Raw genomic sequence first — 15,375 nt, 5'->3', positions numbered from 1 at the left:
ATACTTGTTTAATTCTTCTTTTAATATTTGTATATTTAGTGAGAAATGGGCTGCCTCGAGTCGCCAGCCAGGGCAACCCAGCAGTAGTAGCAGGAGTTGCTACCGCTTGAGGAGCGCGAAGGAACATGGTCCACGGAGGAGAGCAAAGAAGCCAGTAGCACTGCCAGCCACCCCACCCTCCGTGGCACCTGTTTTTCCGACTCCTTTGCCAGCTGCCTTTTGTGTTCCGAGCCCATCCCCAGCACCCAAGAAGCAGGGAAGGCGGAGGGGAGGGGGTGAGTCAGAGAAAGGGAGAGAAAGAAGGGGGCGAACAAGAGACCAAGCCGCCACTTCCTCCGAGGTGAATGCCGAGGGATCCTCCGGCGGCCCCTCCCGTCCTTCCCACCTTGGCCTGAGTCGCTGACTTTTTGCTCGCTTGCTCCCGTGTGTGCCGCTCACACTTAGTCCTGCCCTCCCCCTGCCAGCTGCTTGCTTCACCTCCATGTGCTGGAGAGTGGGAGCGCCGCTGCAGATCCTGCCGCCGCCGCAGCTGATGGTGCTGGTGGCCCTGCAGAAGGTAACGAGGGAGGGGGGAGGGAGGGAGAAGAGCCACAGGGCTGGAGGCTCTTTGTTCTTGGCACTGGCCTGCCGAGGGTGGCGAGGAGCGCCGAGGCCCAACGCGACCACCCCAGCAAGCAGCCGCAGGTGCCTGTGCCGGAGCTGGAGGTGGCCAGGCACCAGCAGCAGTGGCGGCACTGGCCCATGGAGGGTGGCAAGGAGCGCCGAGGGACGCCTCCCCCTGCCGCTGCATCCCTTTCCCTACCCATTGGGGCAAAAGAGCTACAGTGGGGTCTCTACTTAAGAACTTAATCCGTATTGGAAGGTGGTTCTCAAGTGGAAAAGTTCTTATGTAGAATCTGCATTTCCCATAGGAATGCATTGAAAACCATTTAATCCGTATCTGCTCTTTTCCGTCCATAGAAACTAATGGGAAGCTGCTATTCCGCCTTCTACCACTACAGGGGGATTTTTTTCTTTTTTTTCCCTTAGGTCAGGGATCAGTGTTAAAAGCACTTCTGACGAAGCTAATTTTGAAGCAATGGACTGAAAACCAATTAATCCAATTTTATGTAGAGGTGCGTTCGTACATTGAAGCATTAGTTCCCATAGGAACTAATGCAAAGCTGGTTAATACGTACTCTACCACTAGGGGGAGAACTTTTTTTAACCTAAGATGACCTAAGGTTAAAAAAAGAGCAGGAAAGTTTTTTTTCCTGTTCTTATCTGGATTTTTGTTCTCAAGTAGAAGCAAAATTTAGCAAATGGAGCTGTTCTTAAGTGGAATTGTTCTTAAGTAGGGACGTTCTTAAGTAGAGACCCCACTGTACAAAGAAACAGCCTCTTCACCACCAAGAGTTATTACATTTGAATTTCCCGCCCCTGTTCCCTGCCTATTTTTGGTCATAACTGGAAGCTCTGGCCGCAAGTCGAAGCAAAAATTTTGTGTCCAGAGCTGGCCATAACTCAAAATGGTCATAAGCAGCGACGTACATAAGGCGAGGCACCACTGTACTGTTTTCTATAAAATCTGAGAGATTTCTCTCATAAATTTAAGAGTCTGATATGGAAGATGAGATAAGTGCCATGAGCTTGGTGGTGGTCCTATGGAGAGACATGTGAAAGTATATCACATGGCCAGCAAAAACAGGAGGGCCATATGGTTTGACAGATAGCAGAAAAACCCTAGGGAGAAAAGTACTATGTGCCTCCTTCTACACAGAGCTGGCTTTCCAATGTGGCTTTGGCTCTCACAAGGACAGAGAGAAAAGAGCTAGCTATAACTTCAGCCATGTCTTTCAGCAGAACACTGCTATTATAAAAATATAGAGTGATCATAATAAATGGTGGTTGTGGAAATAGCTGGTAAAAGACAACAGGAAGTTCTTAACAGGCCTAGTACATAAAAAAGACCCTTGACAATTTTATACTTTACATACAAAATTGAAAAGAGATGCAACAGTGAAGTAATGGAACTTGGGCAAATACAACTGAGCAATTTTAAAAGGGAGCAAAACAAGTTTTTCATTAACAGTTGAATTTCTTGGGAGGATTTTGTACATTGTTACTGCAAAAACCTGAAAGAATATAGTGTGTTACTCTAGCTATGCTGTGTGGCACCTGCCTCTTGCTGGCACAGGATAGCTGCTGAATGTCTTGATCTAGCAGGAAAAAAAATCTCTCTATACAGTGTGTTTGGCCCGGAAAATCCATTAAATTTCATTGATATGGTTGAGCTTCCTGCTCACAATAAACAACAACAAATTTTGTGGGAAATGAGGATAGTTTTGATAAGAGAAAAGCTCATTAAAATTGGCTCTGCACTTCACTTCTTACACACTGAGGGAAGCTAAGGGAATTGCCAATGTAGCCACCATCTCTTTTCCACAGAGTTCGCAAGTATCACTGCAATCTCATACAACAACTGGGCTAAAAAGCAATGTAAAATGCTGCAGAGTGGGATGAAGCAAGCCATTCATCATAAGCAATACTCCTTCTAATTTTTCCCAAAGACTGAGTGAAACTTTTGATGCTTTGAGCAAAAATATTTTAAATTGAAAACTACTGCATGACATTCAAACTTTCATGCAGATTCGTGGAAATAGTGCCAAGTGAAGTGGAAATGCATGTGACATCATTACTTTGGGGAAAGACCCCGAGCATAATTATAGAATGACATCCAGTGCAAGCAATGAATGTTCGTTTTGCACTAAAGTAGGCCTATCCTTGGTTTTGGGTGATAAGTATGGTGGCCAAAACAACTGTATTTTGTAAATTAGAATGAATGACAAAATTTTGATCTGCACAGCACCAATACAGCGACTGTGCAGCCACGCACTCACACGGCTTAGAGGGAACGTTGATCATAAGCTTACCCTGAAATAATGGATTCTGTATCTACTGGGTATGCATGAACATAATCCATGTCCTATACATACAGGAGTTTGAGGACTTACGGAGGCAACCCCATTAGGACAGCACTTTCCCCTTTCTCTCATCAGATAAAGCCTACCACTAGCCTCAAGTTTTTCAGAAATCCATGCAATTAAACAGCAGGTTGCCAGACAATGTTATTTTGAAAATAATAATCCACACTTTTTTTGAAATACTACATTTGCATACTGTCTTGATTATTTTGACTGTAAAGTGCAGCTAAACTATCTAGTAGAGGGTGACTGTCCATAATTTCTGCAAGTCAAAAATGCAGAAATGTGGCCTGACTCAGAGATTCTAGGACTAGAAGGGAGGGCAGTAATCATATCAACATTTTGGAACAAGGAAAGCATAGAAGGAAAAGAGAAGGAACCTAAATAACGTATGTTAGTGCTCAGAGTGTAGTCTGAATGCAAAAAGATGGCACTGCAGTTTTAAAGCTTAGCAGAAATCAGTCTGATCAGTGTCAGATTGACAGCAAACACATCTGAAAGCCCATAGAGGGAAAAAGTGATGGAGAGGCCATTTAAGCCACTGCCTCTCCATCATCTCTCAAGTGCCCCCTTCTCAAAGCAGTTTTTCAGGCAAAAAGGAATCCTGCCATGCTATTGTTATGTGAATTAAAACACACCAGGCTGTAAACGTACCCATTAACTCAAGTATGGGCAAAACAAAACTGCAAGATGATTTAAAGTAACTCTCCCTCTCCTTCATACTGGGGTGGGCAACCTCCACGGGTCTGGGCAGCACATTTCTAGACCCTAGACGTTGTTCCCAGTGTGGTGTAGTGGACAACAGGGTTCAAATCTTTACTCAGCCATGGAAACTGACTGGGGCCATGGAACTGGTAAAAAGACTCCTTAAATATCGCACTTACCTTAAAAACCCTGTAAGGATCACTTTAAGTCAGTTCCAACTTGACAGCACTTAACAACAACTCCCCTTGGAACTCCTTACCTCAAAACTATTTCTTATAAGAATAGATTTCCTTTTAAAATGAAAAAGCCTCCCTACACTCTTCAATGGTCAACTTAAAAAAAATGGGGTGGGAGCCCTAAGAGCATGGCACGAATATTCACCAACCTCTTAAGAGGGCGTCGTCGTTTAGTCGTGTCTGATTCTTCGTGACCCCTCTTAAGAGGGCACAGGGGATTATATGAGCCCTACCTACCTATCTACCTACAGCTGCACTATCCAAATGGATGCCATTTCAATACTATGGAGACAGAGCTATCATCACCATCACCATCTTAAAATGGCGGAGTTGCGTAGAATCCAATGGATCATCTGATTATCTCCTCATCCACATACCGATCCCTGTTGCTCTGTCAGAAATTTCATTCCAACAAAATTAAAGCTTGGTATTAACGAACATGAGACATGAAGCTTGAAAACGGTTATATGATTTTGAGACATGTTAGCAGACATATACAGTGGTGCCTCGCATGATGACGTTAATTCGTTCCAGCAAAATCGCTGTCGAACGAAAACGTCGTAATGCGATATTTAAAAAAACCATAGAAATGCATTAAAACCCAATTAATGCATTCCTATGGGCTTCAAACTCACCGTCCAGCGAAGATCCTCCATAGCACGGCCATTTTTGCTGCCTGTGCAGCAAGGAATTCATTCCAGAAAACAGCAGGCGGCCATGTTTTTTACCCGGCAGCCATTTTGAAACCACAGATCAGCTGTGCGAAAATCATCGCTTTGCGATGATCAGTTACCGAAGCAGGGAACCGATCATCGCAAAGTGAAATTCCCCCATAGGGAATATCATTTTGCAGTCGCTTTTGCGACCACAAAATCTTCAACATCAAGTGATTTCGTCGTCAAACGGAGTGCTTGTAATGCGAGGCATCACTGTATTCCATTCACACAGGGCTATGGCATAGCCCATTTGTCCCCATTCAAGAACTGAGCAAGGATATGACAATGGGAATTCCTGTGCATGATTAGAGAGAAGGAGGAAGGACCTAGAACAGATTGTACACACAACTGGAGACAAATGCTCCCAGGAAAGATGGGACAGACTGTTAATTTGTTTATTTGCTATTACTGAATTCTGGCCTTAAAAACATCAGCGAAAATTCTGAGGAAACGACTCTATTAAGGAGTTAATGTTCAACCTCTGCCACGAACTCAAGGACGCTATTGAGTTCAGTGCTATGTGAGTAGGCATTTGGGAACCCTCAGATAAAACCCCTTTTCTCCCTCTCTCTTTGCTCTCCTCATGCTCTGTGGCTGCTCTCTTGCAATCCTGGCTTGTCTGCGGTATCAAATCAATTAACTATGGTTTGTCTAAATCCAGAGGTGGATACAGAGAACACCTACATGTTAAAGGAGGCACAAATATGCAAGCTTTAGGCTTCCTAAATGCTTATCCCAACCAAGTGAAGCTGGCCTCTGGTTTGTTATAAAATATTTTATAAAAATGTTTTCACACCCTGACAGAAGAACTATTTAATGATAGCAGTATTTTCATTATCTCAGGGATCAGTTGTTGAAATATTCATTCTGTTTTTCTTGTGCTTGGAACATAACGAGAACTGCTGTTTGAAAATGCAAGCTGGTATTTTCTTAAATATGTCTTGCTGAGCCAAGAAAGAACAAAAAAACAGTACTGTATTGTGGAGAGAAGAGACATTTTAAAGCAAAAATCTGAAGTTTAACTTCCAATATTCCAGCAAAACCACCTAATGCCCAAGCAGAAATACGTGTGGTCCTCTTGGGGGCTTAAATGAAGAGAATGTCTCTACCCTTGTCAAAAAAAAAGTTCTCATTCCATGTTTCTTCCCAAAGCCTAAAAGGCACCTTTCTAATAAGAACACACACATGCTTTACCACATGCTACTGGGCCATACACCTATTAGAACATAATAACACAAAGGTACTGATCCTGGTTTTTGATAAACATAATAATTATCAGCTGGGACAACCTGAGGAAAGCCAATGTCACATCTGAGAGTTCTTAGCAGGACCACCTTGGCCACTGACCAGAATGAGGCAGTTACCTAAGGTGATGGAATTCAGGGAAAAGCAGAGCTGCCAGGGCTCCCCAGTCTTCGCTGCCTCACCTGGACAATCCTGGTAGCCTCTGCTGCTGCTTTTACCATCTCCCTACCTCCCCGGCATAGCCATTTCTTGGTCCCCTGTATGCATAATGTCATATTCCGAGGATCTTCAGTGCCAAGTTTTACATACACAGAGTATAAGAAGCAGCTGTGAGGTTGGGAGGTGCCTAGGAGAAAGCAGCAGCAGCCATCTTTCATCATCACTGTGCCACTAGTGGTAGCATCATGGCAACAGCTAGGAAAGATGTTTCTCTTCTTGCTTCAGGCAGCAGGAGGGATAGTGCTGGTTCTCAGGTTAGAGTGCTCAATTTCCCAGGATCTTCCTGTCCAACAAAGTTTTCCATCCACTATCACAGCAATCTTAGAGGTCTTCTCATCTGATGCATATCCAACCCCAGTAAATTTAAAGATAGTATCAACAAGAGCCTTGTAGCTTCTTAGAGACTACAACTTCATTTGGCATAAATTTCCATCAAAGGCTGTCCTCTTCAGCCACTTTATTAGACAGATGCATATCAGAGGCAAAGGAAGGTTAAACTCACATTTTGCATCAAAAATGACTACTGGGGAAGGCAGTGAGGGATTTAGACATACTGTACTATGTCCCTACGAAATGTCCCTATTTGTCTCCTCTGCCAATTACTGTGGATGCAAAGGGAAAGGATGATACAAGCACTGCTCCGCTATGAATCAATCACTGGAGAAAGTGAGGAATGAGGCCAAGAAGGAGCTTTATTTGACTGCAAACCCACAGCAACTACTCCACTAAGGGGAAGAGAAGAATAAAAGAGCCCTCACTTTCTCCTCACCCCTCACTTTTCCAAACCTCTGATTTGTTAACCCATTTCTGGTCCAACAGTTTAGAAATTCAACCCTAACTAAAAACAGGTGCCGAGAGACACTCTTATCGATATATGACTTGCCTGGAATATTAGATGGATAATAAAATTCTCTCTCTCTCTCTCTCTCTCTCTCTCTCTCTCACACACACACACACACACACACACACACACACACACACACACATTATGAGTAAGAAGACGTATGTGAGTTTTGAATGAATGTAACTCAAAGCAAATAATCAAAATCAACCCAGTATATTTCTTACCAGTGCTGCTAAGAGAACTGCTGCTTTCAGAGTCTGATGGCATTATGGACAGTACACTGTAAGTAGACCCTGAAAAAAGGAGATAAAAATTACTTGCTTAATCTCCACTGATGATGGATCTGCACTTTATAAGCAAAACCAATCCCACTTCCTGATCATGCTTCTTTGCTTGTTTAGAGTCATTTGACCTGCTTGCCTCTACCATGTAACATTCCACTCTAGCTAGGGACCTTAACAACAGTGAAACAGGTTTCTTATAGGCCACCAGCCACACAAATAATTGATCAAATTGGGCCCAATTTTGAAATACGTATTTCCACCCACATCCCTTTCACACCTATTTTGCAGCAGTCTTCCAGAAGGAAACATGAAGTCAGAAATGTGCCCTTCTTTCAATGTGCATTAGTTGCCTGCACCTGCTCATGATGCACAAGTAGAAGTTAAAAGGGTTAAATACAAAAGTAGTCCTAAATAGAGTGAACCCACTGAATCAATGGGACTTACATAAATGTTCACCTAATAAGTCTCACTCAATGAACAGCTTTAACTAAGATTATTTAGATTTAGTCCATGGAATTTACAATAACCTACACACACACCCAAAGGGGAAAATTTCACAAAATATTGTCCCCTCCCCTTTTTTCCCCTCCAAGATATAGCAGTTCTCTGTCTTCAGTGGGTCACTGTGGCTGTTCTTGTTGCCGTTGAATCATCCCACGTCACAGATTGCTGCCTGGTTAGTGGTTTACATGTCTTTTCTTCCTTTCATCTCGGGATTTATGGGTCCTTTTATTGTTCAGGGGCAGAGAGGGAGAAACATCCTTAGACATAGTTTGGCTTGATCCCTGAACTGACTCACAGTTTATGAGAGTCACGCCAACTGTTAAAATCTATCTCCTTTCTCATTAATGCTTCCAAATCACAGCCACACGCTACCAGGCAACTCAGTGCTGGCAGATTTCACTACAAGCAGCTGGTGCTGCAAAATGCAGAAAAATATGGATAAAGAAGATGGGGGTGGGAGGAGCTCTGATGGGAAGATCAGCTGGCAGCAGTGAAATGAAGGTTTGGAAAAACAGGGAAGGGATTAACACACAAAATCTACAAACAATTAAATGAAAAGGCTTTTTCCTTTCTGTCTCATTAACCTCAAAACGTCATACAGGGGAAAAAAACCAAGAGTCACTGTAATTATTCAGAACAAAATAGGGACAGCTTCTTTGTCCAAACCAAGACTACTCAAAGGGGAAACGATGACCAATTCAGAATGGCCAACTGAGGCAATGGCTGTAACCACCAACTGCCTGTCAACAAGCAATGACTATGCAAGCTACACAAAATACTTACCGGCAGAATTTCATGAATAACCCTTACTGGTCCCTCTCCTGCCTAATATACCCTAAGAAAGCAAAAGAGAAATGGCTTCAGAAGGTGGTAGTTTTATCCATGGTGTGCCTTTAACCAGAGCCTTCTATTTTACTGAGCCAATCTTATCAACAAACTGTTCCGGATATACAATGCCCAAGCTTCCTCCTTTCTTGCCAGCTTCAGCAGGATGGAATCTGGCTGCCAGCCAAGAAGCCAACAGGTGGCTTTCACAATTCCTGTCCTGCAAATTACAACTGAATGCAGAACCACAGTGCTTACTACCTAACTACAGTTTACAATCTAAATTACCATCGGCTCCTTTGATACCTACAGGCACACCCACCATAACCAATTTTCAAGAAACGATAGCAGATAAAACTCACAAAGAAAATATTAACTTAAAAATAAGAATTCCGCCCTATTTTCCATCATTTCTGAAAGAATTCACTTTCTTATATTTGAAACTGTAAAAAGTTAAGAAGTTCAGACGGCATTAACTCTTGTTCCCACCATGTAATAAAGTCACTGTCTGAACAACAAATTTAATTCTGAACATTGTAACGAACACAAGAGCTAGAAATTTCTAATATCTCAAAATCTTAATAAAGCACTTCTTATATAAATGATGTCCAGTCTCTTTGGTGCATCTGCTACATAGCCCTGCACTGAAAATTCACAACTGGTTAATGGGGATGTATGGAACACTGACAATCAAATTACTGTTCTCAAACATTTACATAGAAACAGATTGCTTAAAAGAATGGAAATCCATGCAAACACAGTTTTCATCCTCAAATGTCACTTATGTGTGGAAACCAGAATTCTGTTGAGTGGGTGTGTCATAAAACTTTGTCTATGATTCTCTGGCTAGCAGGTATGCAAGCTGGATGTCATCCCCATTTTTTCCAACAGAGCTTATGTTTCCAAAGGATGCCTTCTTGGGAAAGCTCCTCAAAAGCTCCATTGGTCATCCAACACTCCTTTGTGTGCAGGAAAAGAGGCAATAAGATTCTAGTTGCAATGTTCGGGCAGGGGGACATTCTTAACCAATCACACTATTTACATGGACTTCAAAAATAAGCAACTGAAACAGTGTAACATTCATTCACATGCCTCGTAGTTAAGAGATGGACATGGACTGCAGGTTCATTCCCCACCTGCTAAACAGGTGTTTGCTGCTTCCCAGCCCCACCTCCTCCAGTGGACACCCACTCAGAGGCAGCACCCCAGCTGGTACCATTATTTTTTTCTATTTTTTTTTTCTCTGCGCCTTCCGAGAGACAGAATTAGTAAAATCTCTTCTTCCTGAAGCTGAGGCTCCAATACTTTGGCCATAAGAAGAGAAGACTCCCTGAAAAATACTGTACACTGATGTTGGGAAAGTGTGAAGGCAAGAGGAGAAGGGGATGACAGAGGACGAGATGGCTGGACAGTGTCATCAAAACTACCAACATGAATTTGACCCAACTCTGGGAGGCAGCGGAAGACAGGAGGGCCTGGCGTGCTCTGGTCCATGGGGTCACGAAGAGTCAGACATGAGTTAACGACTAAACAACAACAAGGAGCTTCCTAAACTTCTTTTTCTCTGTACTTTCCATACCTATTCAATGTTTTGCCTTCCCTCTAAATACACCCCTCACACCATACATACATAGATAAAACCTGCCCTCCATACCCACTCCAGCCTGAAAAAGGTCAGAGGGTAGTATGACAAATGTTTGTTTAATTGCTAATCAGTGCATCAAACTGAACGGAAGGTGGGAGGGCTCCTTTTTGCTTTGGTAAGAAAAAGAAGAAGAATCAAAACAGAAAAGTCTTCTATTCCCTTTCATATCACCAGAAAAAAAATCCTAAGGAGTTCCACATTCACACAGAGATGCCATCCTGAATCTTCTTTCATTACAGGATTGTGCTGCTGGATTTGTCAGAAGCAGTAACATTCACAGCAATTCTAAGTGGTAAACTCTCTCTCTCTCTCTCTCATAAGTGCTGGGATTTTCAAGGCAAAATTTGTGCAAAACTAATGTTTGTTCACAACTGTCAAATGCAACATGACATACATGCCATCTTCACTTTAGTGTGCTACTGTTTCTTCCCTTCAGGAATAATTCTAACACCAATATGCTGTTGCTTGGGAAAATGGGGAAGCTTTAGGGCATTCTTTCCACAGGATAAGTTTCCTTTTAAGGAAACTGAAAGAAATTTCTGGTAAGGGATTTTTGTATTCAAAATATACAAGATAGGCAAGGGGGAGAAGCAGACAAGTACATTCTACTTCTGTAACAGGTATATTCCCCTTCATGGATTGCTGCCTTGTTGTGACGAAGGGACTTGAGTAATTCAGAGAAGCTATGGGCTATGCCATGCAGGCCCACCCAAGAGGGAGAGGTCATAGTGGAGAGTTCTGACTAAACGCGATCCACCTGGAGCAGGAACTGGCAAGCCACTCCAGTATCTTTGCCAAGAAAACCCCATGAACAGAAACAAAAGGATAAAAGATACGACACTGGAAGATGGGCCCCTCAGGTCGGAAGGCGTCAAACATGCTACCGAGGAAGAGCAGAGGACAAGTAGCTCCAGAGATAAAGAAGGGGTTGAGCCAAAGCCGAAAGGACGCCCAGCTGTGGACGTGCCTGGAAGTGAAAGGAAAGTCCAATGCTGCAAAGAAAAATACTGCATAGGAACCTGGAATGTAAGATCTATGAACCTTGGGAAGCTGGATGTGGTCAAACAGGAGATGGCAAGAATAAACATCGACATCCTGGGCATCAGTGAACTAAAATGGACAGGAATGGGCGAATTCAGCTCAGATGATTATCATATCTACTACTGTGGGCAAGAATCCCATAGAAGGAATGGAGTAGCCCTCATAGTCAACAAAAGAGTGGGGAAAGCTGTAATGGCATACAATCTCAAAAATGATAGAATGATTTGAATATGAATCCAAGACAGACCTTTCAACAGCACAATAACCCTAGTTTATGCACCAACCACCAATGCTGAGGAGACTGAAATTGACCAATTCTATGAAGACTTACAACACCTTCTAGAACTGACACCAAAGAAAGATGTTCTTCTCATTCTAGGGGATTGGAATGCTAAAGTAGGGAGTCAAGAGATAAAAGGAACAACAGGAAAGTTTGGCCTTGGAGTTCAAAATGAAGCAAGGAAAAGGTTAATAGAGTTTGTCAAGAGAACAAGCTGGTCATCACAAACACTCTTTTCTAACAACACAAGAGGCGACTCTACACATGGATATCACCAGATGTGTGTGTGTGTGTTTAGTCGTTTAGTCGTGTCCAACTCTTCGTGACCCCATGGACCAGAGCACGCCAGGCCCTCCTGTCTTCTACTGCCTCCTTTCCCAATTTTGAACCACTCAGTTGTTCCATGACCAGTTCTAACTGTTGCTTCCTGTCCCGCATATAGGTTTCTCAGGAGACAGATAAAGTGGTCAGGCACTCCCATTTCTTTAAGAACTTGCCATAGTTTGCTGTGGTCCACACAGTCAAAGGCTTTCGCATAGTCAATGAAGCAGAAGTAGATATTTTTCTGGAACTCTCTGGCTTTCTCCATAATCCAGCGCAAGTTAGCAATTTGGTCTCGAGTTCCTCTGCCTCTTCGGAATCCAGCTTGTACTTCACCATCACCAGATGGGCAATACCAAAATCAGACTGATTATATTCTCTGCAGCCAAAGATGAAGAAGCTCTACACAGTCAGCAAAAACCAGACCTGGAGCTGATTGTGGCTCTGATCATCAGCTTCTCATAGCAAAACTCAAGCTTAAACTGAAGAAAGAAGGAAAAACCACTGGGCTAGTCAGGTATAATCTAAACCAAAGCCCTTATGAATACACAGTGGAAGTGAAGAACAAATTTAAGGAACTCGATTGGGTGGACAGAGTACCTGAATAACTTTGAATAGAGGCTCGTAACATTGTACAGGACGTAGCAAGCAAAACCATCCCAAAGAAAAGGAAATGCAAGAAAGCAAAGTGGCTGTCCAACAAAACCTTACAAATAGCAGAGAAGAGAAGGGAAATAAAATGCAAGGGAGATAGGGAAAGTTACAGAATATTGAATGCGGACTTCCAAAGAATAGCAAGGAGAGACAAGAGGGCCTTCTTGAATGAACAATGCAAAGAAATAGAGGAAAATAATAGAAAAGGAAAAACCAGAGATCTGTTCAGGAAAATTGGAAATATTAACGGAACATTTTGCGCAAAGATGGACATAATAAAGGACAAAAATGGGAGGGACCTAACAGAAGCAGAAGACATCAAGAAGAGGGGGCAAGAATACACAGAGGAATTATACCAGAAAGATCTGGATGTCCCGGACAAGCCAGATAGTGTGGTTGCTGACCTTGAGGCCAGACATCTTGAAGAGTGAAGTCAAATGGGCCTTAGAAAGTATGGCTAACAACAAGGCCAGTGGAGGTGATGGCATTCCAGTGGCACTATTTAAAATCTTAAAAGATAACACTATTAAGGTGTTACAGTCCATATGCCAGCAAGTTTGGAAAACTCAGCAGTGGCCAGAGGATTGGAAAAGATAAGTTAACATCCCAATCCCAAAGAAGGCAGTGCCAAAGAATGCTCCAACTACCGTACAACTGTACTCATTTCACACGCTAGCAAGGTTATGCTCAAAATCCTACAAGGTACGCTTCAGCAGTATGTGGACCAAGAACTCCCAGAAGTACTGGCTGGATTTCGAAGGGGCAGAGGAACTAGAGGCCAAATTGCTAACATGCACCGAATTAGGGAGAAAGCCAGAGAGTTCCAGAAAAACATCTACTTCTGCGTCATTGACTATGCAAAAGCCTTTGACTGTGTGGACAACAGAAAACTATGGCAAGTTCTTCAAGAAATGGGAGTGCCTGACCACCTTATCTATCTCCTGAGAATATGTGGGACAGGAAGCAACAGTTAGAACTGGATACGTAAACACTGATCGGTTCAAAATTGGGAAAGGAGTACGACAACGCTATATATTGTCCCCCAGGTTATTTAACTTTTATGCAGAATACATCATGCAAAAGGCTGGACTGGAGGATTGCCAAACCGGAATTAAGATTGGCGGAAGAAATATCAACAACCTCAGATATGCAGATGATACCACTCCGAAGGCAGAAAGTGAGGAGGAAATAAAGAACCTCTTAATGAAGGTGAAAGAGGAGAGCACAAAAAATGGTCTGAAGCTCAACATCAAAAAAGCCAAGATTATGGCAACTAGTCCCATCACTTCCTGGCAAATAGAAGGGGAAGATATGGAGGCAAAGACAGATTTTACTTTCTCAGGCTCCATGATCACTGCAGTTGGTGACAGCAGCCACGAAATTAAAAGACGCCTGCTTCTTGGGAGAAAAGTGATGACAAACCTAGACAGCATCTTAAGAAGCAGAGACATCACCTGGCCGACAAAGGTCTGCATAGTCAAAGCTATGGTTTTTCCAGTAGTGATGTATGGAAGCAAGAGCTGGACTATAAAGAAGGCTGACCGCCTAAGAATTTATGCTTTTGAATTGTGGTGCTGGAGGAGGTTCTTGAGAGTCCCCTGGACTGCAAGGAGAACAAACCTATCCATTCTAAAGGAAATCAACCCTGAGTGCTCATTGGAAGGACAGATCCTGAAGCTGAGGCTCCAATACTTTGGCCATCTCATGAGAAGAGAAGACTCCCTGGAAAAGACCCTGATGTTGAGAAACTGTGAGGACAAGAGGAGAAGATGACGACAGAGGATGAGATGATTGGACAGTGTCATCGAAGCTACCAACATGAATCTGACCAAACTCCAGGAGGCAGTGGAAGACAGGAGGGCCTGGCGTGCTCTGGTCCATGGGGTCATGAAGAGCTGGACACAACTAAACAACAACAATAACAACAGGTATGTCATTATGGGAAACACACCTAGAGAGCTGGTGTAATGTACTGGATAGAAAGTCAACAATCTCATCCTCGGTCATCCCCTTCTCCTAGAATGTCTCTAGCAAAGCATTAAAATGCCTTTTGGAATGTAACTTTTAAAACTACAGTGATGCCTCGCTTAACAATTACCTTGTTAAACGACGAAGCCGCTTTCCGATGAGGCTTTTATGATCGCAATAGCGATCGCAAAATGATGTTTAGATAGGGAAATTCCACTTGACGATGATCTGTTCCCTGCTTCAGGAACTGATTTTTCACTAGACGATGATTCTAAAACAGCGAAATGGCTCCCGGCTGTGCTTTAGGATGGATTCCTCGCTTTACAGGCACCAAAAATGGCCGCCCCATGGAGGATCTTTGTTGGACGCAAAGATCCAGCAAATCTTGAACCAGTTTTCAATGCATTTCAGTGGGCTTTTTCGTTTCGCTTGACGAGGATTTCGCTTAACAGCAATTTCAACGGAACGAATTATCCTCGTCAAGCGAGGCACCACTGTACCTATAAAACATTGCTTGCTCTGCCAATAATGTTACTTTGTTCATTCCTAGTGTTATTTTTTAAAATATCTATTTGCTGCCTCCTCATTACCTCAAATTGTACAAAGTTAGAGGTGGATCAGTAAGTAAATAGTTGTATACAGGTAAATATACGTTTAGATATAGATATGTACCTCAGAAAACCTGAATGAACCCCTGCCTGTGACCTCCCTAGAACTCATCGGAAGGCATGCAACCAACTGGTATAGCTAAAGGGTTTGGCTGGCTATTCTCTGGTGAAAGAAGGACTTTCCCTCAAGGAAATTCCCTACTCTGAAGAGGCTTCATAAGAATCTCTCCCTGCACTGAAGCACTTTGTCTGGGGACTTCTGGGCCGCAAGACTGTCCACCCCATGCTCTTCAGCATCCCCCTAGATTCGAACCTCA

The 15,375-nt window shown here is 43.0% G+C and overlaps 1 protein-coding gene across 4 annotated transcripts in view; it reads right to left on the bottom strand.

Moving 5' to 3' along the window:
* The window catches only part of DLG5 (discs large MAGUK scaffold protein 5), a 154,214-nt gene that overhangs the window by 76,967 nt on the left and 61,872 nt on the right, over positions 1-15,375 (bottom strand). For 2 of the 4 annotated variants that reach the window (XM_020809449.3, XM_020809450.3), the window contains exon 2: positions 7,153-7,221. The exons of the other annotated variants lie outside the window; for them this stretch is intronic. In XM_020809449.3, the coding sequence (XP_020665108.2) occupies positions 7,153-7,221 (69 nt within the window). The remainder of the gene's footprint in view (positions 1-7,152; positions 7,222-15,375) is intronic. 4 annotated transcript variants of the gene reach the window in all.

Source organism: Pogona vitticeps, chromosome 3, assembly GCF_051106095.1.
Source record: "Pogona vitticeps strain Pit_001003342236 chromosome 3, PviZW2.1, whole genome shotgun sequence".
In the NCBI taxonomy this organism is placed as follows: domain Eukaryota; kingdom Metazoa; phylum Chordata; class Lepidosauria; order Squamata; family Agamidae; genus Pogona; species Pogona vitticeps.
The sequence above is the reverse complement of the archived record's forward strand: the minus strand, read 5'-3'. Positions and strand labels throughout refer to the sequence as shown.